This window comes from Coregonus lavaretus, assembly GCF_964263955.1.
Source record: "Coregonus lavaretus genome assembly, chromosome: 30".
Taxonomy (NCBI): Eukaryota; Metazoa; Chordata; class Actinopteri; order Salmoniformes; family Salmonidae; genus Coregonus; species Coregonus lavaretus.
The window spans coordinates 1,838,209-1,865,988 of record NC_140017.1 but is presented as its reverse complement, the minus strand read 5'-3'; the positions used below and the strand labels follow the sequence as shown (position 1 = coordinate 1,865,988).

The 27,780-nt window shown below is 43.3% G+C and overlaps 1 protein-coding gene across 1 annotated transcript; it reads left to right on the top strand.

Annotated features, from left to right (window-relative positions):
- The first annotated feature begins 12,365 nt into the window (after positions 1–12,365).
- Positions 12,366–26,736, top strand: LOC311105523 (arf-GAP with coiled-coil, ANK repeat and PH domain-containing protein 2). Its single transcript, XM_084147699.1, has 22 exons — positions 12,366–12,933; positions 13,121–13,178; positions 13,287–13,406; positions 13,557–13,610; positions 13,711–13,769; positions 14,229–14,412; positions 15,914–15,958; positions 16,140–16,235; positions 16,916–16,990; positions 17,070–17,173; positions 17,289–17,340; positions 17,451–17,551; positions 17,862–17,973; positions 18,213–18,409; positions 18,639–18,708; positions 18,936–19,030; positions 19,564–19,640; positions 19,778–19,929; positions 22,053–22,162; positions 22,963–23,073; positions 23,158–23,219; positions 25,364–26,736. The coding sequence occupies exons 1-22, from the start codon at positions 12,881–12,883 to the stop codon at positions 25,531–25,533; spliced, it is 2,157 nt and encodes a 718-aa protein (XP_084003825.1). The 5' UTR covers positions 12,366–12,880; the 3' UTR covers positions 25,534–26,736.
- Positions 26,737–27,780: the final 1,044 nt, after the last annotated feature.

Here is a 27,780-nt window from a genome sequence, read left to right as displayed (position 1 = left end):
TTTCAGTTTTCCCCCTCTAGATTTTGCTTTTCTGTTTTTAGCCACAGAGGAACTTATAGGATACCCCCCCCCCCCCCCCCCCCCCTTCCATCAGCCCTTTAGACTAACCATTGACCATTAGTGGTGGAATGGGTCTCATATGCAAATTCTGCCTGTATTTGTCTTCAAATGTTCCGCAATATATAAGAGGAACCAACCTTGCAGCAATGTTCTGTGATGTGTTGGTATCCCTTTCTATGGACCACCTGTGAATAATGGGTCATGTTCTAAGGAGCCATGTGCTGTTATTAAGAACGCTTAAGGCAAGTGCTATAATTTTAATGCTGTGTATGTGATTTGGTGTTAATATTTTGTCCGGTTGAACTAAACCAATGTAATTTTTGGGCCAAATGAACAGACACACATCCTAGATGATACAGTGAAACGTTGCACTGTAGGTATGTTGCTGCTTGCTGAATGTCAGCGGCTCGAACATGAATAGCTCTCGGAAAACATGAAAAATGTATGTAGTAATTGAACCAGGGCGGTTGCATAAGCCTGTCAATGCAGTGCAACATGTCTAGACCCACTACTGTTACTGGTATAGAGATTGATATCTCACCTAGCCTACATTATTTTTGTAAAAAATGTTTTAAGGTTTACTTTTTAAAATTGAAATTTCTTAAAATAATTTGTCAGTGTATGTTTTTGTTTACCCCATTAATAAATAATTTTTATGAATCTCCTCCTTGTGATTGATTTACTGGTCCTAATCAAATGTTTATTCTACCAATGTACTCAATCTCCTGATACACAGAGGCCAGGGATGCAGGTACAGAACAACATTTACTGTCTGTCAGACATTTAATAGACTACACTACATAATACTGGTAGTGCCATCCTATGGCAAGCCAGGGAACGACATGCATTACAGTTATGTAGTTTAGTATACCACAGTTCAGAGTGGAATGATGCAAAATATCGTGGTGGCTTGGATATTTTCCTTTCACATTGTCCTTTGCAGTACAGTTTCAAGTGTCGGGATTCAATCCAAAACCGCACTATAGCCCGCTTGACATTTAAAGGTCATTTAATTTCTAATTGAGCCGACATTACCTTAAATGCAATTGCCTTTTTAAAAGCTGTATTCTCTACAAGCGCGGTCGGATTGAATCGCGGTCAAGGCTAGCGAAGTATTGGCTTGGCTCAGTTTGGCTCAGCTCAAAAGGGTTGAGTGAGGTAGCTAAACCTAGTCTACATCACATGCAAGATTTTACCAAAATGACCAAAATCAGTAGCATGTAAGAATGCTTTATTACGAAAACAAATGGCAATCTTTATATAGACTTCCATTCAAGGTCGTTTTCATTGTTGCACCCCAAGTTGTTCTATTTGTACTATTGATAGTTTAATATTGATGTAATTCACAAGTGATGCATCCGTTTAATGTAGCCCTAAAACACAAGATATTAATGTGATTAAAAATACTTTGCATTGTATACGTCCTTACATTGATAAACATAACTAGTGAAGATTAATGCTCTCTGGGTTCTCTTGAGCCTCAGGTAAAACCATGGAGTTACATCCTCTGTTCTCTCCATAACTGAAAGGAAAGGAACAGTAGTTTAACCATTTGGACTCAGTGTCAGAGATATGCTCTGAGACTTGTCTGGACTAGTGGCCGTCCTGGGTAGTGGACAGTGGAGTGTCTCAGGTACTCCGTGGACTAAACAATTCATCACCAGAGTAGTGGACTAGTGTCTGACCTGGTTATTGGACTAGCGAGTGTCTGACCTGAGTAGCTGCTGACTTGTCGACTTCTTTGGAATAGCCTTCTCCTATAACCGGAACACCTCTGTCCACCACTGCCTTTATCACATACAGGTCCCTATTGTAAAGACCTGTCAAAGAAACAACAGCATTGAACACCAGGGGTGCGTTCAGTTCATTAAATGACTACATCGGTGCACACAGTAGTTCAACAGTCTGAGGTATATTTACACCCGTTTGGTGGGTGTGGCCTGATCAATATAGGTGTGACCATTTGAAATCACAAAACTCATGCAGCACTCCGTAGGGACACAATCACCCTCTGGCCGACCATAATCACAACATTCTTCAACTGGTCGTTCAGAACAGCAATGTTTCCGTTAAATTAAATGTTACACACCATTGTGCGTTGTCTATATTTCTTTCGTTTTATCTAACTTAGTGTTTCCCAATCCTGGTCATGGTAACCCAAAGAGGTGCATATTTTTGTTCTTAACTGACTTGCCTAGTTAAATAAAAATAGTGTAACCAGTGTGAAATGGCTAGCTAGTTAGTGGTGTGTGCTAGTAGCGTTTCAATTGGTGAAGTCACTCGCTCTGAGACCTTGAAGTAGTTTTTTCTCTTGCTCTGCAAGGGCCATGGCTTTTGAGGAGCGACAGGTAACGATGCTTTGTGGGAAGGCAGTTATCGATGTGTGCAGAAGGTCCCTGGGTCGAGCCCAGGTTGGGGCAATACTTTTACACTAGCACTAACACACCTGATTCAAATAAAGGCTTGATGTTGAGTTGATTAGTTGAATCAAGTGTGTTAGTGCTAGTGTAGCTGGGGATCTGTGAAATTCACTCCTCATTTTTTTATAGCGCGATGGGTTGGAACGCTTTAGGAGGGCGGTCATGTGTGTTTGCAAGGCTGAGGTCCTGAGTCCGAGTCTCGGTATGAGCTGAATCAGGGTTACTCGCTAAGCAAGCAGCGTGACGTCCTTTACAATGGTGCCTCTAGACTCGGATCTACACTCCGCTCAACTACTGGGGTCGCTGTGGAGTGAGTTTGGGGTGTGAATGTAGCAGATGGGGATCTGTGAAACTCACTCCTCAGCCTGAAGTGTCGACCCTTGCACCATTTGAAGAAGGCCTTTTGCAATGGGTTTGAACGCTTCAGGAGGGCGGTCACATAGGTCCTGTTCTAGTCTCGGTATGAGCCGATTAGGGGGAAGTCGGTACTCTAAGCAAGCGGCTTGACCGTGACGTCCTTTACATTAGGGCAAAAACTAAAACTCTCCCTGCTCAGTCAGCCGCAGCCTCCCCAGCTCGTCATCCCAGTGAGGGTTGACTCCAGCATCGTACAGAACCAGGTCTGGACGAAACGTCGCTAGCAGCCAGGGAAGATGGGTCTCAACTAACCCACAAAACAAACAATAACTTTGTGTTTATCAGTAGAACATTAGCATGTCTGAATTACATTTCTACCTCACAGGAGACACAGTTGATAAAAACATCAAAAAGTACATCATAGGCTGATTGTGGGAGAAAACGTGGAATGCATAATGCCTTTAAGCTCACTGGCTATCCTCAGAACTGACATTTCTCAAGTCAATGATTCTCTGTAATACTATACATGTATTCGGTTTCATGTCCAGGGATGCGTCCTATCCTCAGAACTGACATTGCTCAAGTCAATGATTCTCTTTAATACTATACATGTATTCGGTTTCATGTCCAGGGATGCGTCCTTTCCTCACATGCGTCCCAAATGGCTCCCTATATAGTGCACTAATTTTTACCAGGAAAATGAAAATAATTGTAATTTACGCGTTTAGATAATTGATGTCAAAGGTTAATAAATTACGTTTTATATTTCTAATTTAAGAAATTATACAACCGTTTGACAATTACAATTACAAGTTAGTCGTTTAGCAGACGCTCTTATCCAGAGCGACTTACAGTTAGTGAGTGCATACATTTTTCATACTGACAACCCTGTTTGTAAACTTTCAAATGATATCAAACTCAACAGTATTTTTTTCAGTGATGAATATATAGATGTTAGGGTGGGGTATGCTAAATACAGTGAGCTTCAAAAGTATTTGGACAGTGAAATTTTTGTTGTTATTTTGACTCTGTACTCCAGCACTTGAAATGATACAATGACTGAGGTTAAAGTGCAGACTGTCAGCTTGATAGTATTTTCATCCATATTTTTACCTTTATTTAACTAGGCAAGTCAGTTAAGAACAAATTCTTATTTACAATGACGGCCTACACCGGCCAAACCCGGACGACGCTGGGCCAATTGTGCGCCGCCCTATGGGACTCCCAATCACGGCCGGTTGTGATACAGCCTGGAATCGAACCAGCCTGGAATCTGTAACCTCAAGCACTGAGATGCAGTGCCTTAGACCGCTGCGCCACTCAGGGGAACCGTTTAGAAATTACAGCACTCTTTGTACATAGTCCCCCCATTTTAGGGGACCAAAAGTAATGGGACAAATTCACTTATGTGTAGTAAAAGGTTAAGTATTTGATCCCAAAATAATAGCACGCAATGACTGCATTGAGCTTGTGACACTATTTGTTGGATGCATTTGCTGTTTGTTTTCGTTGTGTTTCAGATTATTTTGTTCCCAATAGAAATGAATGCTAAATAATGTATTGTCATTTTTGAGTCACTTTTATTGTAAATAAGAATAGAATGTTTCTAAACACTTCTACATTAATGTGGATGTTACCATGGTTACGGATCATCCTGAATGAATCGTGAATAATGATGAGTGAGAAAGTTAGAGGCATAAATATCATACCCCCTGTTACAGGCTTTGGTTTTTCCATTTATACACTGCTCAAAAAAATAAAGGGAACACTAAAATAACACATCCTAGATCTGAATGAATGAAATAATCTTATTAAATACTTTTTTCTTTACATAGTTGAATGTGCTGACAACAAAATCACACAAAAATTATCAATGGAGATCAAATTTATCAACCCATGGAGGTCTGGATTTGGAGTCACCCTCAAACTTAAAGTGGAAAACCACACTACAGGCTGATCCAACTTTGATGTAATGTCCTTAAAACAAGTCAAAATGAGCCTCAGTAGTGTGTGGCCTCCACGTGCCTGTATGACCTCCCTACAACGCCTGGGCATGCTCCTGATGAGGTGGCGGATGGTCTCCTGAGGGATCTCCTCCCAGACCTGGACTAAAGCATCCGCCAACTCCTGAACAGTCTGTGGTGCAACGTGGCGTTGGTGGATGGAGCGAGACATGATGTCCCAGATGTGCTCAATTGGATTCAGGTCTGGGGAACGGGCGGGCCAGTCCATAGCATCAATGCCTTCCTCTTGCAGGAACTGCTGACACACTCCAGCCACATGAGGTCTAGCATTGTCTTGCATTAGGAGGAACCCAGGGCCAACCGCACCAGCATATGGTCTCACAAGGGGTCTGAGGATCTCATCTCGGTACCTAATGGCAGTCAGGCTACCTCTGGCGAGCACATGGAGGGCTGTGCGGCCCCCCAAAGAAATGTCACCCCACACCATGACTGACCCACCGCTAAACCGGTCATGCTGGAGGATGTTGCAGGCAGCAGAACGTTCTCCACGGTGTCTCCAGACTCTGTCACGTCTGTCACATGTGCTCAGTGTGAACCTGCTTTCATCTGTGAAGAGCACAGGGCGCCAGTGGCGAATTTGCCAATCTTGGGGACAGCGGAGTCACTCACCACCTTCCGGAGACATTTGAAACCCCACCTCTTTAAGGAATACCTGGGATAGGCTAAAGTATTCCTTCTAACCCCCCCCCCAATTGTAAAGTGGTTATCCCACTGGCTATAGGGTGAACGCACCAATTTGTGAGTCGCTCTGGCTAAGAGCGTCTGCTAAATGACGTTACTGTGCCCTTGAGCAAGGCACTTAACCCTAATTGCTCCTGTAAGTCGCTCTGGTTAAGAGCGTCTGCTAAATGACTAAAATGTAAAATGTAAATGTTGGTGTTCTCTGGCAAATGCCAAACGTCCTGCACTGTGTTGGGCTGTAAGCACAACCCCCACCTGTGGACGTCGGGCCCTCATACCACCCTCATGGAGTCTGTTTCTGACCGTTTGAGCAGACACATGCACATTTGTGGCCTGCTGGAGGTCATTTTGCAGGGCTCTGGCAGTGCTCCTCCTTGCACAAAGGCGGAGGTAGCAGTCCTGCTGCTGGGTTGTTGCCCTCCTACGGCCTCCTCCACGTCTCCTGATGTACTGGCCTGTCTCCTGGTAGCGCCTCCATGCTCTGGACACTACGCTGACAGACACAGCAAACCTTCTTGCCACAGCTCGCATTGATGTGCCATCCTGGATGAGCTGCACTACCTGAGCCACTTGTGTGGGTTGTAGACTCCGTCTCATGCTACCACTAGAGTGAAAGCACCGCCAGCATTCAAAAGTGACCAAAACATCAGCCAGGAAGCATAGGAACTGAGAAGTGGTCTGTGGTCACCACCTGCAAAACCAGTCCTTTATTGGGGGTGTCTTGCTAATTGCCTATAATTTCCACCTGTTGTCTATTCCATTTGCACAACAGCATGTGACATTTATTGTCAATCAGTGTTGCTTCCTAAGTGGACAGTTTGATTTCACAGAAGTGTGATTGACTTGGAGTTACATTGTGTTGTTTAAGTGTTCCCTTTATTTTTTTGAGCAGTGTATTTCGAGGTTGGACGTTAGCCCCACCGATTGGTGTCACCTCGTTAGTCAGTATGTTTTTACACCTGTGCTGGTTTGTCATCTCGTTAGTCAGAAGGCGTTTCCGCCTATATTTAAGAGCGGCTGGCCCAGTGCTCGAGTTGGTTTGAGAGATGTGAAGGGTTAACACCTTTAGTTGGCTCTCCCTATATTGATTTCTAGGATAAATCCTTTATCTGATCTTCCCTGTTTTCATTTTGCTCCACTTTCTGGTTTGCTTCCTGTCTTTAAGTTTGGTGTAGGTTTTAATTTTGTTTGCCTCTTGGGCAAATTTAGTGGGCGCTCATGGTGGGGACTTTTAGGTCCCATTTGATGTTTCTAGTCAACTTCCAGTAGACACCCCCATGAGTGTCTTAAAGAACCCCTCCTAGAACCCCACCTGTCTCGTTTTTGTCATTGTCAGTGACTCTTTGTTATGATGATTTGTGATACAACATTCATTAATCTATGGAGAAATCATCATCTGTATGTGGATAGAGAACAAGGACAAGCCATGTGTTAGTGGTGTCATGAGTGAGTAACAGAAGGTCAGTGTGCCAAGATAGATTGGGGGCCACTGGTGCTAACCTTAGGATGGGTGCGTGATGGAATGGCCTGGCTAGGGTGCCACACGACACCAAGGAGGTGAATTATATGGTGTTTGATGAGAGACACTTAGTAATAGTTAGCAACTGGGTATGATAAAAGTAGATTGGAAGGGCATTATATAAGCTGAGAGATATGGTATGGAAGTCATTCAGATGGCAGGAGGAAGCACGTACCCCCTGTGATTGAATCCAATATTGTGACCATTACATAATGACTGAATCCAATCTCCATCTGTGTAACATACTCTTGCATTCTGAACTTCTCAATACCAGAAACTGGCATCACGAAAAGGATGCAATTTACAGCCGAACTAACAGGTAAGCATACTTTTTTTTTTAATGATAATGTCAAATTCTGCTTATCTGTGGTAAAGCTAAACTGTGACGAACATTTAAGCTATTATGCTAAGCAGGGTTTGGTCAGAGTAAGGACCAAAACACAAAACAGAAGAAGTAGAGTGGGTTTAACAAGATTGGGCGTAGGGTCCTTTAATGTGTACGAAAATTGGTCATAGGTTCAATCCTCAAAATGACTAGATTATAAGGTAGACAAAGTAGGTTCAAGTCCTAGATCAAGTACTGTAGCGAAGGAATAAACATTGTTCATAGGTTCAAGTCCTGTGACGAAGGAATAAACATTGTTCATAGGTTCAAGTCCTGTGACGAAAGAATATAGATATTAAGGTTCAAGTCCTTGGTTGAAGGTTAAATCCTTGGTAGTACTTGGTTGAAGGTTAAAATCCTTGGTAGTACTAGGTTGAAGGTTAAAATCCTTGGTAGTACTTGGTTGAAAGTTAAAATCCTTGGTAGTACTTGGTTTAAGGTTAAAGTCCTTGGTAGAGGGTTACAGTTAAAATAAGCCATAAGTAGAGTACTGTGATGAAGAGAGAATTAGTATTTTGTGAATTACTCAAAACGGCCAGGAGAGGGAGCAGATGCAATGTAACATATTGACAAATAGGGATAAATTACAAGTAGCACGAAAGTATATAATTGATAATACAGCAATAAGCAACCCGAAATGGGATTTAGATTATATGAAAGAGGTGTATAAAGCATGGGATTTAATGAGTGAATATAAGTAGGAAGGAGGAAAAGTCGGTTAAGAAACTACGTAATTTGGCAATGGTTCAACATAATGTACTTTATGAAAAGAGTAGGTACTACAGAATCTGAAAGTATGAAAGGAATTTATCCACAGTTAGCGAACTCTATTCAGCCTCCAGTTTACAGTATTGACGTAGAAGAGGATAGCGATATATATGAGTGGTTATTTATAGAATCTTATGGAAGTCAGGCTAAGAAAATAATAATTCCTAAGATCAGGTCAACATACAGTGAGGGGAAAAAAGTATTTGATCCCCTGCTGATTTTGTACGTTTTCCCACTGACAAAGAAATTATCAGTCTATAATTTTAATGGTAGGTTTATTTGAACAGTGAGAGACAGAATAACAACAAAAAAATCCAGAAAAAATCATGTAACAAATGTTATTAAAATTCAAATCAATTTATGAGGGAAATAAGTATTTGACCCCTCTGCAAAACATGACTTAGTACTTGGTGGCAAAACCCTTGTTGGCAATCACAGAGGTCAGACGTTTCTTGTAGTTGGCCACCAGGTTTGCACACATCTCAGGAGGGATTTTGTCCCACTCCTGTTTGCAGATCTTCTCCAAGTCATTAAGGTTGTGAGGCAAACGTTTGGCAACTCAAACCTTCAGCTCCCTCTACAGATTTTCTATGGGATTAAGGTCTGGAGACTGGCTAGGCCACTCCAGGACCTTAATGTGGTTCTTCTTGAGCCACTCCTTTGTTGCCTTGGCCGTGTGTTTTGGGTCATTGTCATGCTGGAATACCCATCCACGACCCATTTTCAATGCCCTGGAGGTTCTCACCCAAGATTTGACGGTACATGGCCCCATCCATCGTCCCTTTGATGCGGTGAAGTTGTCCTGTCCCCTTAGCAGAAAAACACCCCAAAGCATAATGTTTCCACCTCCATGTTTGACGGTGGGGATGGTGTTCTTGGGGTTATAGGCAGCATTCCTCCTCCTCCAAACACGGCGAGTTGAGTTGATGCCAAAGAGCTCAATTTTGGTCTCATCTGACCACAACAGTTTCACCCAGTTCTCCTCTGAATCATTCAGATGTTCATTGGCAAACTTCAGACGGCCCTGTATATGTGCTTTCTTGAGCAGGGGGACCTTGCGGGCGCTGCAGGATTTCAGTCCTTCACGGCATAGTGTGTTACCAATTGTTTTCTTGGTGACTATGGTCCCAGCTGCCTTGAGATCATTGACAAGATCCTCCCGTGTAGTTCTGGGCTGATTCTTCACCGTTCTCATGATCATTGCAACTCCACGAGGTGAGATCTTGCATGGAGCCCCAGGCCGAGGGAGATGGACAGTTATTTTGTGTTTCTTCCATTTGCGAATAATCGCACCAACTGTTGTCACCTTCTCACCAAGCTGCTTGGCGATGGTCTTGTAGCCCATTCCAGCCTTGTGTAGGTCTACAATCTTGTCCCTGACATCCTTGGAGAGCTCTTTGGTCTTGGCCATGGTGGAGAGTTTGGAATCTGATTGATTGATTGCTTCTGTGGACAGGTGTCTTTTATACAGGTAACAAACTGAGATTAGGAGCACTCCCTTTAAGAGTGTGCTCCTAATCTCAGCTCGTTACCTGTATAAAAGACACCTGGGAGCCAGAAATCTTTCTTATTGAGAGGGGGTCAAATACTTATTTCCCTCATTAAAAAGCAAATCAATTTATTACATTTTTGACATGCGTTTTTCTGGATTTTTTTGTTGTTATTCTGTCTCTCACTGTTCAAATAAACCTACCATAATGTCAGTGGGCAAACGTACAAAATCAGCAGGGGATCAAATACTTTTTTCCCTTACTGTAGATTCCGGGGGTCATCGACTGAATTTTGATTGACCAAAATTGTCAAAGACTCCAGTCACCCAAGTCATAGACTGTTCTCTCTGCTACCGCACGACTGCTGAACAATGAATCAAATGGCCACCCGGACTATTTACTATTTTTTTTACATTTTAGTCATTTAGCAGATGCTCTTATCCAGAGCGACTTACAGTTAGTGAGTGCATACATTTTCATACTGGCCCCCCGTGGGAAACGAACCCACAACCCTGGCGTTGCAAGCGCCATGCTCTACCAACTGAGCTACAGTTGGCATTTACAGGCATTTACAGTGCCTTGCAAAATTATTCATCCCCCTTGGCGTTTTTTCCTATTTTGTTGCATTACAACCTGTAATTTAAATTGATTTCTATTTGGATTCATGTAATGGACATACATAAAATAGTCCAAATTGGTGAAGTGAAATTACAAAAATACCTTGTTTCAAAAAATTCTAACAAATAAATAATGCAAAAGTGGTGCGTGCATATGTATTCACCCCCTTTGCTATGAAGCCCCTAAATAAGATCTGGTGCAACCAATTACCTTCAGAAGTCACATAATTAGTTAGATTGCACACAGGTGGACTATATTTAAGTGTCACATGATCTCAGTATATATACACCTGTTCTGAAAGGCCCCAGAGTATGCAACACCACTAAGCAAGGGGCACCATGAAGACCAAGGAGCTCTCCAAACAGGTCAGGGACAAAGTTGTGGAGAAGTACAGATCAGGGTTGGGTTATAAAAAAATATCTGAAACTTTGAACATCCCACGGAGCACCATTTTAAATCCATTATCAAAAAATTGAAAGAATATGGCACCACAACAAACCTGCCAAGAGAGGGCCTCCCACCAAAACTCACGGACCAGGCAAGGAGGGCATTCATCAGAGAGGCAACAAAGAGACCAAAGATAACCCTGAAGGAGCTGCAAAGCTCCACAGCGGAGATTGGAGTATCTGTCCATAGGACCACTTTAAGCCGTACACTCCACAGAGCTGGGCTTTACAGAAGAGTGGCCAGAAAAAAGCCATTGCTTAAAGAAAATAATAAGCAAACACGTTTGGTGTTCACCAAAAGGCATGTGGGAGACTCCCCAAACATATGGAAGAAGGTACTCTGGTCAGATGAGACTAAAATTGAGCTATTTGGCCATCAAGGAAAATGTTATGTCTGGCGCAAACCCAACACCTCTCATCACCCGAGAACACCATCCCCACAGTGAAGCATGGTGGTGGCAGCATCATGCTGTGGGGATGTTTTTCCATCGGTAGGGACTGGGAAACTGGTCAGAATTGAAGGAATGATGGATGGCGCTAAATACAGGGAAATTCTTGAAGGAAACCTGTTTCAGTCTTCCAGAAATCTGAGACTGGGACGGAGGTTCACCTTACAGCAGGACAATGACCCTAAGCATACTGCTAAAGCAACACTCGAGTGGTTTAAGGGGAAACATTTAAATGTCTTGGAATGGCCTAGTCAAAGCCCAGACCTCAATCCAATTGAGAATCTGTGGTATGACTTAAAGATTGCTGTACACCAGCGGAACCCATCCAACTTGAAGGAGCTGTAGCAGTTTTGCCTTGAAGAAAGGGAAAACATCCCAGTGGCTAGATGTGCCAAGCTTATAGATACATACCCCAAGAGACTTGCAGCTGTAATTGCTGCAAAAGGTGGCTCTACAAAGTATTGACTTTGGCGGGGCGAATAGTTATGCACGGTCAAGTTTTCTTTTTTGTTGTTGTCTTATTTCTTGTTTGTTTCACAATAAAACATATTTTGCATCTTCAAAGTGGTAGGCATGTTGTGTAAATCAAATGATACAAACCCCCCAAAAATCCATTTTAATTCCAGGTTGTAAGGCAACAAAATAGGAAAAATACCAAGGGGGGTGAATACTTTCGCAAGCCACTGAATACCTTTGATCCCCCCCCCCCCCCCCCTCCGAGTACTCGCTGTTTATTATCTATGCATAGTCACTTTACCCCTACCTACATGGACAGTGGCTTGTGAAAGGATTCACCCCCCTTGGCATTTTCCTATTTTGTTGCAAAATGGTTCTACATACCCTACTGAGTACTCCCAACCCCACTTTTAAACTGGCACAAAGAATCGTTTTTACACTATAAGAGCAATATTTTCACATACCAGTCTGAACATTGTATTTTTCAATAGTGGTCTTAAAATAATGTTTTTAAAAACATATATGCCTTCTTGGATGTGCTTATAAGCACAATAAAAATCTACATTGATTAAAATGTAGGATCTTTTGAACGAGTTATCCTTCTTGCAATGTTTCGAAGTGGGGACTTTTGTTTTGAAGGTTTTCTCATTACCATAGGAAAATGACGTCATCGTTAGTGCCGCTAGCAGAATAGTAGTCATCATCCGGATATTTAGAAGAAGAAGCGGTTGACAACACTTTGCATGGATGCGGAGGAAGCTGGTTGAGACTGGAATTTATAGTTAGCTATTACAAAGAGACAAATCAAAAAATTCTGTTTAGCTGTTATACACTCATCCGTTCCATAACTTGTTGTAAGCGCTTATTGCCGCTCGTGCTCAGAACAACAGTCTTTGAGATCCCATCGATCCTCTTGCAAGGAAGGATAGCTAACCGGTTAGCTGTAGGCTATCCCTTACTCGAAGGCTAATGATAGGCATGCCACTAATGCACTAGCTACTGAAAATACTTGTTATGTTATTGTCACTGTTGGTGATGCAAGTTGTGGCTTTAAATCTGTATCATGAATAGCCGACACAGTTTTTAAACATAGCTAGCTTAATGTTATTAGCTAGCTTAATACTATCTAGGGTTTCCAATTGCATTTCATTATTTTGTCAAAACTATTAGCTAGCTACCGTTCTACTGAAGAGAAATCATAGCCGAAATGGATACATTCTTGGACTATAAAGAATGCATCAAGGACTCACCTGCATTCAGGTTGGTAACCTTCACTAGGGCGTGGAGTTTTTCCTTCTCAGTATTTACGGAAAAACTCATTGCCCCTATACCTGTCACAACACTGGTCTGGTTGATTTTAAACAATATGACAGTATGGTGCATTTCATAGCTCTGATGTTGAGTTTCTGGAGACTGGAGAATAATCCGTTTTTATTGGTTTCTTCAGGCTTACCCTGGATAAGTGTCAGACCGATGTTGCAGAGCTGCAGAGTCACGTGGAAAAGGTGCAAAGTTATGTGTGCTCTGAAAATGTATCAGCATGATGATCTTGCTTCTGCAATCATGTCAATTGTAAGTGATAAATACCTGAGTGTGTATACCTCCCCACGCAGGTGATGAAGCTCTGTGGCAAGATGGTTGAATCAGGGCAAGCATACAACACAGCAAATCAGAATTTCCTCGCCGGAGTGGCTGAGTTCTCAACATATCACAAACGTGACAGTGTCATCATGGTATGTATGGACAGGGAGAGGGTTAAAATGTGGGAAAGAAGGGTTTGGGGCAATGATAAGGGACACAAATCATTAGGCTACAATTAGTTTGGTTGTGTTTTATTATCACTAAATTGATGTCTGTTGACGTTCTACTCTTCTGTTCTCCAGAACTGCATGAGTCAATTCATCCAAGGACTACAGGAGATGATCAACTTTCATACTGTGAGTTGAGTTCCACTTGAGACGGATGATTGTTGTCCACTTGTTATGTGCTTTAGTCAGCACAGGTTTTACTCTCCTAGTGGTTCTCTCCTGTCTTTAGGTGCTGTTTGACCAGACGCAGAGAGCTATCACTCAGCAGCTGTCAAACCTTCTCACAAAGTATGTTGCCGTGCACACACAGGTGGACAGACACACAGGCGCACTTATAACTTGTTATAAGCATGATCCTTAATAATGTCTTATAATAAGGCATCTCTCGATGTATCAACATTTCAACTTACTCAAAATGGCTGGAATCTAGTCAGGATAATTATCATTAGGGTGGCAGGTAACCTAGGGGTTCGAGCGTTGGGCCAATAACCGATGGTTTGAATAACCGTGCCGACAAGGTGAAACATCTCTTAACCCTAATTTGCTCCAGGGGTGCCGTACTACTATGGCTGACCCTGTAAAACAACACATTTCACTGCACCTATCTGGTGTATGTGACCAAAAAACAAGAAGAAGAGATAATTATAAGACAGTGTACAGAGGTCATACATGCTCATGACAAGTTTTACAATGCATCATAATGCATCACAATGCATTATAAATGTCCTTTATGTTCTTGTCATTTAGGTTCATACCCCAGCTAGGAGAGACTAGGAAGGAGTTTGTGCGGATTGGGGAGGCTCTCGAGACAGCGGCGGTGAAAAATGCCCAGATATTCCGCCACAAAGTCACTGATGCAGAGCGCGCCAGCCATCTGCTGTTGGCAACACGCAAATGTCACCAGCACTTTGCCCTTGATTACTGCTTGCAGGTAAATGCAATTGCCAGATGCATAACCACAGATCAGTACATACAACTTGTAAACTAAACTGCTAGTTATAGTCAAAGGAATTCACTTTAGTTTGAGGGGGTACTAATTAGGGTTGCAAAATTCCGGAAACGTATAAAAAAAAAAAAAATTTTTATCCAACTGTGAATTACGAAAACACCTCGGAACTCTGGAGACATTTTCTGGAATTTTGCAACCCTACTTGGGATTAGCGACGTTTACACAGGGTAAGAATTGTTAGCGGAGTGAGTAGCACTCAGGTAATTCTTACTTAGATGATTTATTTCATTCTGCTCAGTGTAAAGTACACTCAGCCGTAATTGTGTTTATTTTACCCTTATTTTACCAGGTAAGTTTACTGAGAACACATTCTCATTTACAGCAACGACCTGGGGAATAGTTACAAGGGGGAGGAGAGGTGATGAATGAGCCAATTGGTAGCTGGGGATGATTAGGTGGCGATGATGGTATGAGGGCCAGATTGGAAATGTAATAAATGTGTGATTCCTCAGAGAGCAGATGATGGCTACTGAAGTAGGGCATTCCCAGCGGAGACTATTTAGCAGAGAACTCAGACTCACTGGCAAAGACATCCTGGAACATCGGGAGGGGTTTATTTGTTTAAGGCTTGAGTAAGCAGGTGAGAGAACACATTTAGGTAGGTCTAACGGAGCAGGAACAGATACACTACCAGTCAAAAGTCTGGACACACCTACTCATTGAAGGGTTTTTCTTTATTTTTACAATTTTTTACATTGTAGAATAATAGTGAAGACATCAAAACTATGAAATAACACATATGGAATCATGTAGTAACCAAAAAAGTGTTAAACAAATCAAAATATATTTTATATTTGAGATTCTTCAAATAGCCACCCTTTGCCTTGATGACAGCTTTGCACACTCTTGGCATTCTCTCAACCAGCTTCACCTGGAATGCTTTCCAACAGTCTTGAAGGAGTTCCCACATACATTACTGGTCAAAAGTTTTAGAACACCTACTCATTCAAGGATTTTTCTTTACCTTGGAATGAGTAGGTGTGTCCAAACCTTTGACTGGTAGTGTATGTCATCATAAACAGGCCGTTGCATAACCAGACAACCCATGATATGGCTAGACAGTAGCATTTTAGGATGGCTATTAATGACAAGGATGAGGCCTGGGTCGTGTTCATTAAGGCGCAATTAAAACAATAATAATTGCAACAGAAAACGAAATATGAGCGTTTCTTATTGGATAAGTAAAGGAAGTCCCTCCTTGTTTCAGTCCGTTTTCTTCTATTTGGTGCCTAATAAACAAAACCTAGAGTTAACGGAGTTAAGGCAGTGTAGATTCATTTTGGTTTCTTCAGTGATAGGTGATGTCATATTAATACATGCAATGCTTTGAAATTAATTTAGTAAAGTTGAACACTTTTTTTTTTTTTTTTGGCTTGCATTGTTTTTGTTAATTTGTCCTTTTTAACCATTGCTCTTCTTACAGCTGAATAACTTCAAGGCCCAACAGAAGCTGGACATCCTAAATTCTGTGAGTCCCAGTTTCTAAGCTGTAGTGGGTGATCTTAAATGCAAACGTAGTTAAATACCCAAGTGCACACAGTGTAAAGAATGACAATAAATAATAAAAACGCGACTTGTGAAGAACAGTGGGGAGTGGAACTGAAGATGTAGAATTGGTTGATCAGTCATCCGTATATTGTTTGTTTTAGGTGTTCTCCTACTTCCATGCCCAGTACACCTTCTTCCACCAAGGCTTTGACTTGCTGAGAGACTTGGAGCCCACTATGAAGACCATGGTCACACAGGTGAGATTCAAAGAGTTCATGAAATTAGCTAGTTTGATGGGCAATTTGTTACATTGAAAAGAGACTCAAAATAAAAAATCCACAGGCTCATTTTCAGAGGAGGGCAAAAGGGCAGGTGCTCGGACACTGGTTGAGCCCTATCTGTGGACGTGCCTGATGGTAACTCTGGTTGAGCCCTCTCTGTGGACGTGCCTGATGGTAACTCTGGTTGAACCATATCTGTGGACGTGCCTGATGGTAACTCTGGTTGAGCCATATCTGTAGATGTGCCTGATGGTAACTCTGGTGGAGCCCTCTCTGTGGACGTGCCTGATGGTAACTCTGGTTGAGCCCTCTCTGTGGACGTGCCTGATGGTAACTCTGGTTGAGCCCTATCTGTGGACGTGCCTGATGGTAACTCAGGTGGAGCCCTCTCTGTGGACGTGCCTGATGGTAACTCTGGTGGAGCCCTCTCTGTGGACGTGCCTGATGGTAACATTCGTTGAGCCCTCTCTGTGGACGTGCCTGATGGTAACTCTGGTGGAGCCCTCTCTGTGGACGTGCCTGATGGTAACATTCGTTGAGCCCTCTCTGTGGACGTGCCTGATGATGCCACGCAGGGAGTATATAGTCCAGAATGCGGCTGCCAATATCAATGTTTACTGGTTCATTGAGATTTATGATCATATGCCTTTTGACAGCTTGCCCAACTCTCGACTGAATGTACAGCTAAAAGAAAGGACCTGGAGAATACCCACCTACTGTTCCAGCAGACAGTGAGTGTTATCATCAGATACCAGACGGTCACAGTTGCTAAAGGATTACCACTTAACACAAGTGTGTGTTTGTGTCCAGGAGGCCTCAGGGGAGCCCATACTAAGTTCTTGTCCTGATGGTGGGGAAACCATACAGGGCCACCTCTTCAAAAGATCTCGGAGAAAGAACAAGACATGGAAGAGGTGAGCGAGAGAAACACAGATTCTTTACTGTGATACCTTACAACTTATGTCACACAATGGCAGTTATTTGCTCCCTTTCATTAAACATGTCACTAAATCTCAAATCTTGCTTTAGATGCTGGTTCTCCATTAAAGACAACCAATTGGTGTACACAAAGTCACATAAGGTATTTGTTTGGTCTTTTGAGCAATCATGTATTATAGTTGTACTGCAGAATTTTATTACTGAAATGTTTGTGTCCTTGGGTAGTTGTGATTGACAGTTGTCTTCCTGTAGGAGGAGCCTGTGTCGCTGTTTGATGACCTCAGGCTGTGTGCGGTGAAGTCTCTGGACAGCATTGACCGCCGCTTCTGTTTTGAGCTGGTTTCTGTTCAAAAGTAGCTAAGCAGTTTTAATTTCTATATTGTTCATTGTTGTATTTAACATTTTTCTCACATTTTGCACCAAAGGTTGTTTAAATTTCTGTCCGTGAAGCTTTATCTATGAGATAATAAAAACTCAATCATTGACATCATCAAGAAGTATTAGCTTTGAAATTGAAGATTTAACAGCGCAAACATCGCAGCTGATTTTAGATACAGTGGAAATATTTTACTTATGTTTTGAATGTGACGCATTGAATAAAAGCAGAGCTCAAGTCCCAAGTTAACCCTCACTGACCCACCCTGACTGTCCTCCTCTGCCCAGATGCTGTGTCCTCCAGGCTGACTCAGAGGAGCTGAAGCAGGCTTGGATCAGTGCCGTTCAGGGAAGCATAGACATGGCCTACCGCGGGAGAGTGGAGTCCCAGCAGCCTCAGGTATTTACAACTCAAGACATGCTTACAGACACTTCCACAGATTTTTCATACTACACTATTTAACTACAATTGTCGAGCACTTCAATTTTTAACAAAAAAAAGTGTAAAAAACTAACGAAACGAAGTCACATTTAACTAAACAAAACAGCAAACAGTAGTACAGTCACAGTGGCTTTCGATTGACCTATTAAGGAATCTCCAGGCAAATACATTCTAACTATGCCTCTCTGTGTGCCCAGCCCAAAGAAAGCCTTCTGCCTCTCCAGAGCCCATCAGACCCCCAGCCAGGACAGCCTCCTCAGAGGCCTGCGGCTCTGGTTGTGGCCCTTCAAAGTCCGGGGAACCACCGTTGCTGTGACTGCAGTGAGGAGGACCCACGCTGGGCCAGCGTCAACCTGGGTATCACCATGTGCATCGAGTGCTCCGGCATCCACAGGTACTGCCTTGCTAGTGTGTGGTGTTTGTAGTCCTGGGGGACTAACAGGTCTACAGGGCGTGCAGGCTTTTGTTCCAGCCCAGCACTTTCACACCCAATTTAACGGATCAAGGTCTCACGAAGACCTTGACTAGTTGAATCAGGTGTGTTAGTGCTAGGCTGGAACAAAAGCCTGCACCACCGTGTTTCTGAAATGTTTCTGTAATGTTGTGCTGTGGTTTTTTAACAGGAGCCTTGGGGTCCATCTCTCCAAAGTGCGATCTCTCACCCTAGACTCCTGGGATCCCGAACAGCTGAAGGTACTGTAGCAGAATTATCATGGACATGTTACCAATTAAAGTTGAGTAGCTCAAGGTAATTTTTTTTAAATTATGAGTAGTAGCCCTGAGTTTTTCCTGACTTCATGACCAGCTGGCTATACCTAGGGCCCAGACTTTTACTGGTCAGAGCTCATGGTCAGGAAAAACTCATGGCCCCTAAGTAAGAGGTTACTTTCTTAACTCTTCTGCTCTGTTCTACTCTGCAGCTGCTGTGTGGTCTGGGTAATGATGTCATCAATGGGATATACGAGTTCAGGTGTGCAGCAGAGGGCAGAGTGAAGCCTATTGCTGCCAGCCCTCGGTAAGCATTTCACAACCGAGGTTCTTTGGCAGCACTATCAAACCCCTTATATTAGTCTCCCATGGGTCTCCCTCTTTTCATTCAGCTAGCGACTGGAACGAGCTGCAAAAACACTCAAACTGGACAGTTTTATCTCCATCTCTTCATTCAAAGACTCAATCATGGACACTCTTACTGACAGTTGTTGCTGCTTCGCGTGATGTATAGTTTTCTCTAACTTCTTGCCCTTTGTGCTGTTGTCTGTGCCCAATAATGTGTTCTTAACTGACTTGCCTAGTTAAATAAATACAAATGTTCCGATTGAAAGAGACTTACTCCATCAATTAAAAGGCATTCATTATTAAAGAGCTACACTGAATGAGCTGAACTCTTAGAAAGGTTCCATCTAGAACATAAAACTTCGGCTGTCCCCATGGGAAAACCCTTTGAAGAACCCTTTTGGGTTCCAGGTAAAACCCTTTTGGGTTCCATGTAGAACCCTTTCCCTGCACAGTCTCCTATTTTAACAATGATTCTATCTATCTCTATTTCAGCCCAGAGAAAGAGACATGGATTAAAGAGAAATATGTTGAGAAAAGATTTGTAAAGGATGACAGCTTGCCTGAAACACGTAGGTCCCTATCCTACTACCCACCTCCGCATGGGTTTGATGTTGTTTGTGTGTGTGTGTGTCTGTCTGTGAATTGAATCAGTCCTACTCCTACAATTCGTCTCAGTCCATTCCTCTTTCAATGACTGTTACTGTAGAGAGGAGGGAGAACGCAGGGCGCCAGATGTACCAGGCTGCTTGCCAAGGGGACCTGGTCACCATGGCATCCGCGTTGGCCCAGGGGGCAGAGGTGAACTGGAGCCACGCTGAGGAGGAGGGACGCACCGCTCTCATTGGCTCAGCTTTTGGGGTGAGTAGCGCCATGGACATTATTTAAAGGGACAGTCAGCAATGCACAAAGTAATCAGTAATATCAAGCTGCTTTTCGCAAAAACTAAGGACATTTAATCCCAGGGCTAAACTTCTCCGCTTTCTCGGTTCCGCAGTTTTCACATTGAAGCTATTGAAGTGCACCGGTGCACATGTGTAGATACTCTGTGTGCGTCGTCTTGCATCATGCAACATCTTCAGTGCTGCTCATGGCAACGTCATATCGCTGAGGCTCCCTTTGACATAGATTGTGTTATATTTATACTTTCGCATAGAAGGCCCCCAAGTTTATCCTGACCAGGATAATGTTTAATGTTTTTTTGACCAGGTAGTTTGTTTAATGTTTTTTAAATTTATTTTTATACTTCAGGGCCCTAAAACATGGGTTGTGCATGTATCTTACATGTACAGTGCATTCGGAAAGTATTCAAACCCCTTGACTTTTTCCCAATTTTGTTACATTACAGCCTTATTCTAAAATTCATGAACACATTTTGTCCTCATCAATCTACGCACCACACCCCATAACGACAAAGCAAAAACGTTTTTTTATAAACGTTTGCAAATGTATTAACAATAAACTGAAATATGACATTTACATAAATATTCAGACCCTTTACTCAGTACTTTGTTGAAGCACCTTTGGTAGGGATTACAGCCTCGAGTCTTCTTGGGTATGACGCTACAAGCTTGGCACATCTGTATTTGGGGAGTTTCTCCCATTCTTCTCTGCAGATCCTCTCAAGCTCTGTCAGGTTGGATGGGGAGCGTCGCTGCACAGCTATTTTCAGGTCTCTCCAGAGATGTTCGATCAGGTTCAAGTCTGGGCTCTGGCTGGGCCACTCAAGGACATTCAGAGACTTGTCCCGAATCCACTCCTGCGTTGTCTTGGCTGTGTGCTTAGGTTCGTTGTCCTGTTGGAAGGTGAACCTTCGCCCCAGTCTGAGGTCCTGAGCGCTCTGGAGCAGGTTTTCATCAAGGATCTCTCTGTACTTTTCTCCGTTCATCTTTCCCTCGATCCTGACTAGCCTCCCAGTCCCTGCCGCTGAAAAACATCCCCACAGCATGATGCTGCCACCACCATGCTTCACCGTAGGGATGGTGCCAGGTTTCCTCCAGACGTGACGCTTGGCATTCAGGCCAAAGAGTTCAATCTTGGTTTCATCAGACCAGAGAATCTTGTTTCTCATGGTCTGAGCGTCCTTTAGGTGCCTTTTGGCAAACTCCAAGCAGGCTGTCATGTGCCTTTTACTGAGGAGTGGCTTCCGTCTGACCACTCTACCATAAAGGCCTGATTGGTGGAGTGCTGCAGAGATGGTTGTCCTTCTGGAAGGTTCTCTCATCTCCACAGAGGAACTCTGGAGCTCAGTCAGAGTGACCATCGGGTTCTTGGTCACCTCCCTGACCAAGGCCCTTCTCCCCCGATTGCTCAGTTTGGCTGGGTGCCAGTTCTAGGAAGAGTCTTGGTGGTTCCAAACTTCTTCCATTTAAGAATGATGGAGGCCACTGTGTTCTTGGGGACCTTCTATGCTGCAGAAATGTTTGGGTACCCTTCCCCAGATCTGTGCCTCGACACAATCCTGTCTCGGAGCTCTACGGACAATTCCTTCGACCTCATGGCTAGGTTTTTGCTCTGACGTGCTCTGTGAACTGTGGGACCTTATATAGACAGGTGTGTGCCTTTCCAAATCATGTCTAATCAATTGAAATGACCACAGGTGGACTCCAATCAAGTTGTAGAAACATCTCAAGGATGATCAATGGACACAGGATGCACCTGAGCTCAATTTCGAGCCTCATAGCAAAGGGTCTGAATACTTATGTAAATAAGGTATTTCTGTTTTTTATGTGCAAAAACATTTCTAAAAAACAGTTTTCACTTTGTCATTATGGGATATTGTGCGTAGATTGATGAGGAAAATGTTTAATCAATTTTAGAATAAGGCTGTAACGTAACAAAATGTGGAAAAGGTCAAGGGTTCTGAATACTTTCCTTATGCACTGTATTTGCTGTTGTCTGCCTGCCTGTCTGTCTGTCTGTCTGCCTGCCTGTCTGTCTGCCTGTCTGTCTGTCTGTCTGTCTGTCTGTCTGCCTGTCTGCAGGGTTCCCTTACGGCCTGTGAGTTCCTGCTGCAGAATGGAGCCAATGTAAACTACCGTGACCAGCGTGGTCAAGGAGCCCTTCACACTGCAGCCACCTGGGGCCACACAGGGTGAGGTTCACACCCATAGAGATACATCAATTACATATACAGTATATGTATGGTGTTGACAGTGTTCTATTTAATTCACACAGACTAGGGTTGGGCGATATTACCATAGTATTGTCTATCGACGATGATTGACAACCAGGTAGCCTAGTGGTTAAGAGCGTTGGTCCAGTAACTGAAATGTCGCTGGTTTGACTCCCCGAGCCATCTACGTGAAAAATCTGGAGTAAGGGTGCGATACCATTGTCCAACCCTAACACAGACAGGGAAGACAGCATATAGAGCAGGGATGGGCAACACCATAGACTACGGCTGGCTATTTTACAATATCCACACTAGCATACCACTTACAATGCATGCCCAAAACTTAGCTTCATTCTAAGTGGTATGCTATTGGAACAATGCCCGTAACTAGGAACCAGAGTTTATGGTCAGGGTAAAGTCCTTGGCCTGCAAATAGCAATAGAAGAAGTCCATCCATGTCTTAGGCCACGGGTTCTCAATGTTTTTGGGGCCGTGGACCCCTTTTTGTAATAGCAAATTCATCAGGACTCAACTTCTACTTGAGAATGCAATAAAAAAAACATGCAAGGAGGTTTAGTATGATTTTGGCAATGCAGGGCGGACTAACCACGTATCCGGCCCTTTATCTTCTTCTGTTGTTGTTGTTGTTGTTGTTGACCCCCTGCAGTACCTTTGAGAACCACTGCTGTCTTAGGCTATAGTATATCAAAGTCTATGATTGGTTCAAATCAGTTTGGTGGGTGCAAATTAATAGCATGTATGCCTCATGTTCCTCACAGGCAAGTGTGTCTACTTCTAAAGAAGGGAGCCAATCAGTATGCTGTTGACGAGAGGGGGCAGGACCCACTCGCCATTGCCATAGAGACAGCACACGCCGATATTGTGACCCTGTAAGTAAATCTACTCTATGAAATGCAGGAAAGGTGGAGGCTTTGTTTGTTAATGCCCTCTATTTTTGGGGGACTGTCTTCCAGACTACGAATGGCTCGCATGAATGAAGAGATGAGAGACTCCGAGGGATTCTTTGGATCTATGGGTAACATTCACTATGTTGATGTTTAATAAAATACGTATACCTTTATTTGTTTCTCACCTGTACCCTTTACAGTTGTACCTGTATACGGGTTGAAAATGGCAGATGATAAGCACCTAAATTGGCTGTACAGTAACATGCTATACATGACATCAGAGCTCACCCCTGAGGGTCAGTGAAGACACTTGCCAGTTGGTCCGCGCATGCTCTGACTATACGTCCTCGTAATCCGTCTGGCCCTGCGGACTTGTGAATGTTGACCTGTTTAAAGGTCTTGCTCACAAAGGTTTTTAACTCGTCTGGTAGGCTTGCGTCACTGGGCAGCTCGTGGCTGGGTTTCCCTTTGTAGTCCGTAGTAGTTTGCAAGCCCTGCCACATCCGACGAGCTTCAGCGCTTTGCCTGTTTGATGGTTTGTCTGAGGGCATAGCGGGATTTCTTATAAGCATCCGGAGTAGTGTCCCGCTCCTTGAAAGCGGCAGCTCTAGCCTTTAGCTCGGTGCGGATGTTGCCTGTAATCCATGGCTTCTGGTTGGGATATGTACGTACGGTCACTGTAGGGACGACGTCGTCGATGCACTTATTGATGAAGCCAGTGACTGATGTGGTGTACTCCTCAATGCCAATATAGTGACTCGCTCTGTATTGAGCGAGTCACTGGTACTTCCTGCTTTAGTTTTTGCTTGTAAGCAGGAATCAGGAGGATAGAATTATGGTCAGATTTGCCAAATGGACGGCGAGGGAGAGCTTTGTATGCGTCTCTGTGTGTGATGTAAAGGTGGTCTAGAGTTTTTTTTCCCTCTGGTTGCACATGTGACATGCTGGTAGAAATGAGGTTAAACGGATTTAAGTTTGCCTGCATTAAAGTCCCGGCCACTAGGAGCGCCGCTTCTGGATGAGCATTTTCTTGTTTGCTTATGGCCTTATTCAGCTCGTTGAGTGCGGTCTTAGTGCCAGCATCGGTTTGTGGTGGTAATTAGACGGTTATGAAAAATATAGATAAACTCTCTCGGTAGATAGTGTGGTCTACAGCTTATCATGAGGTACTCTACGTCAGGCGAGCAATACCTCGAGACTTCCTTAATATTAGACATCGCGCACCAGCTGGTATTGACCAATAGACACAAACCACCACACCAGACGTAGCTGTTCTGTCCTGCCGATTCATGGAAAATCCAGCCAAATATATCGTTCAGCCACGACTCGGTGAAACATAAGGTATTACAGTTTTGAATGTCCCGTTGGTAGGATAGTCTCGAACGGAGATCATCAATTTTTTTCTCCAGTGATTGCACGTTGGCCAATAGAACGGATGATAGAGGCGGGTTACCCACTCGCCGACGAACTCTCACAAGGCACCCCAGTCTTCGCCCCCTGTATATCCGTCTTTTCTTCACGCGAATGACGGGGATTTGGGCCTGGTCTCGGAGAAGGAGTATATCCTTCGCGTCGGACTCATTAAAGTAAAAATCTTCGTCTAGTTCGAAGCGAGTACTCGCTGTTCTGATATCCAGAAGCTATTTTTGGTCATAAGAGACGGTAGCAGCAACATTATGTACAAAATAAATTACAAACAATGAGAAAAAACAAACAAAATAGCACAGTTGGTTAGGAGCCCGTAAAATGGCAGCCATCCCCTCCGGCGCCATTCTCTAATATTCGGTCAGAAATAGAGCAAGCTTTGATTGGTTCTCTCAAACGTTGAGACCTCTCATTGTTTGGATTTGAAAATCAAACAGTTGTAATGAAAGGGGTCGGTGCTCCGGAGCTGCGTGTGGCTGTCCATGAGGGTGTTTGAGTGAGAAATATGAAGAGGAGAACAAACCAGTAAAAGCCCCCTTCATTATTGACGCATCGTGCTCACAGCATCGAACAGCCTACCTAGACTATGACGTCAGGAGGACTTCGAGTTTTGGTATCAGCCAGACTTCTCTGTCCGTGCTGAACATGAACACTCCTAAAATGCTGTTTTTATGTGCTGGGTCGTATTCATTAGGGCTCACCATAGCAAAACGTTTTGCAACGAAGACTAAAACGGCTTGTTCGTATTGAACAAGTACAGAGTGTTTTCTTCCATTTCGTGCCTACTAAACACAACCCTTATTTCAAACACTCAGTTTTGCTGCTCTGCTCGTGTGTTCCTCTCCAGGTGACGATGAGACATTTCAAGACATCTTCCGTGACTTCAGTGATATGGCTTCTCACGATCCAGAAAGACTCACCCGTCGACAGTTCAGCAGAAGCGGAGAAGAGGAGGGACAAGAGAAGAGGATAGTGAATCACCAGCGCAAGGCAGAGGAGGAGGAGGAAGAGACATAGGGAGAATCTCAATGACATACTCCGTGCGTCCTCTCATCTTGCCCCCTCCTAAAAACACATTGGAGGAAAAGGTCAGATGGGTGGGGCCTCTGGCTTTCTCATCCAATGGGTTTTGAGAAGGAGGCGAGGAGAGAGGACGTGAGGATTATGCAATTGAGATTCTCCCATGTAAAGTAAGAGGAGGAGGAGGAGACCTTGAGTTGGGAATTATAAAGGAAAAGGGGCGTTACCACATTTCAGGTCAGGAATGGGGAACACAGAGGTTAATTCAATGAGGTGAAACATTCACAACGTTGCAGGTAGAAATGACATGACTCACAGTTCGACATCACAAACACTCACACCTGATCTATACAAAACATTTATTTCTGAACATTCTGTAAAGTTGCACCCTCCTGGTCCTTCAAGACTGCAGTGTCTGACAGTTGTCATTGTGCCTCAGCAGTTAAATAACAGATCAAGTTCTGACTTCAACAAAATGTTTAATTGATAATTTGCTTCAGTTTTGAGCCACAATTTTGAAGTTATTAGAAAGGTTACCTGAACAGTTTTGCAAAGAAAATTAAACAGATAAACTACTAGGCCTACTGCTACAAGGTGTTGTAAAGGAAGCAAACGGTCTTAGGATCTCAATCCTGTTTAGAACTTATAATTATAATCAATGTTACAGTCTTGAATAACGCTCAGCAGACCCTTCAACCCTCAAGGAATGAATGCCCCAATTCCTGTGAATGGATGTTACATAGGATGGATGCATGTGAACTGGGTTTGCTCAGTCTGCTGTAATGCCCGAAAAGCACATAAATAAGGACTATAAAAGTGTTACATATAGAATACTAAAGTATTATATTTTAACATATTGTTATGGACTGTAGCCACTCCAATATTTCAGATGTTATTAGATGACTTCCACTTACAGACTGAACTGCTGCATGCAGTAGCCGATACATGTTACTACTTACAAGTCATCTGAGGGAACAGTTGATTCTTGCTGAACGTGGGGTGTATTCACTAGGAACCAAACGGGATGAAACAGGGTGGGACCTACCCAAATTTGTCCAATAAGAACTCGTTTTCATTGCAGAACGTTTTCTGTTGTGAAACATTTTTGCTACAGTGTGTACTAATGATTACACCCCAGTTAATCTCTCAATTTGAGTCTGAATAAATCCCATTGAAAGCAATGGCTCCTTATAATACCATACACTGTTATTGTTATGTTTTTGTTTGCAGGGGAAATACAGTAAGTGGACCAAAACTGTAAAATGAGAATGCAGGGATTTAGAACGCATTATAAAGCGGATAGTTTGGATCCTGGATGCTGATTAGCTAAAACAGCATTTCAGCTGTGTGTATATTAGACAGTATGATGCAGAAATACTTGACAGTTCTGCTTATGTTGATATAATGGCAATTAGGCACCTCAGGGGTTTGTGGTACAGTGAGGGAAAAAGTATTTGATCCCCTGCTGATTTTGTACGTTTGCCCACTGATCAGTCTATAATTTTAATGGTAGGTTTATTTGAACAGTGAGAGACAGAATAACAACAAAAAAATCCAGAAAAACGCCTGTCAAAAATGTTATAAATTGATTTGCATTTTAATGATGGAAATAAGTATTTGACCCCCTCTCAATCAGAAAGATTTCTGGCTCCCAGGTGTCTTTTACACAGGTAACGAGCTGAGTGGAGCACACTCTTAAAGAGAGTATAAAAGACACCTGTCCACAGAAGCAATCAATCAATCAGATTGCAAACTCTCCACCATGGCCAAGACCAAAGAGCTCTCCAAGGATGTCAGGGACAAGATTGTAGACCTACACAAGGCTGGAATGGGCTCCAAGACCATCGCCAAGCAGCTTGGTGAGAAGGTGACAACAGTTGGTGCGATTATTCGCAAATGGAAGAAACACAAAAGAACTGTCAATCTCCCTCGGCCTGGGGTTCCATGCAAGATCTCACCTCGTGGAGTTGCAATGATCATGAGAACGGTGAGGAATCAGCCCAGAACTACACGGGAGGATCTTGTCAATGATCTCAAGGCAGCTGGGACCATAGTCACCAAGAAAACAATTGGTAACACACTACGCCGTGAACGACTGAAATCCTGCAGTGCCCGCAAGGTCCCCCTGCTCAAGAAAGCACATATACATGCCCGTCTGAAGTTTGCCAATGAACATCTGAATGATTCAGAGGAGAACTGGGTGAAACTGTTGTGGTCAGATGAGACCAAAATTGAGCTCTTTGG

What these genes read in the sequence shown, in the direction of transcription:
- LOC311105523 (XM_084147699.1), top strand. Translation starts at nt 12,881, where the DNA reads ATGGATACATTCTTGGACTATAAAGAATGCATCAAGGACTCACCTGCA. An exon ending in GAGTGCTCCGGCATCCACAG is followed by an intron (nt 18,410 to 18,638) that starts GTACTGCCTTGC and finishes GTTTTTTAACAG; the next exon opens with GAGCCTTGGGGTCCATCTCT. An exon ending in TGACAGCTTGCCTGAAACAC is followed by an intron (nt 19,641 to 19,777) that starts GTAGGTCCCTAT and finishes CTGTTACTGTAG; the next exon opens with AGAGGAGGGAGAACGCAGGG.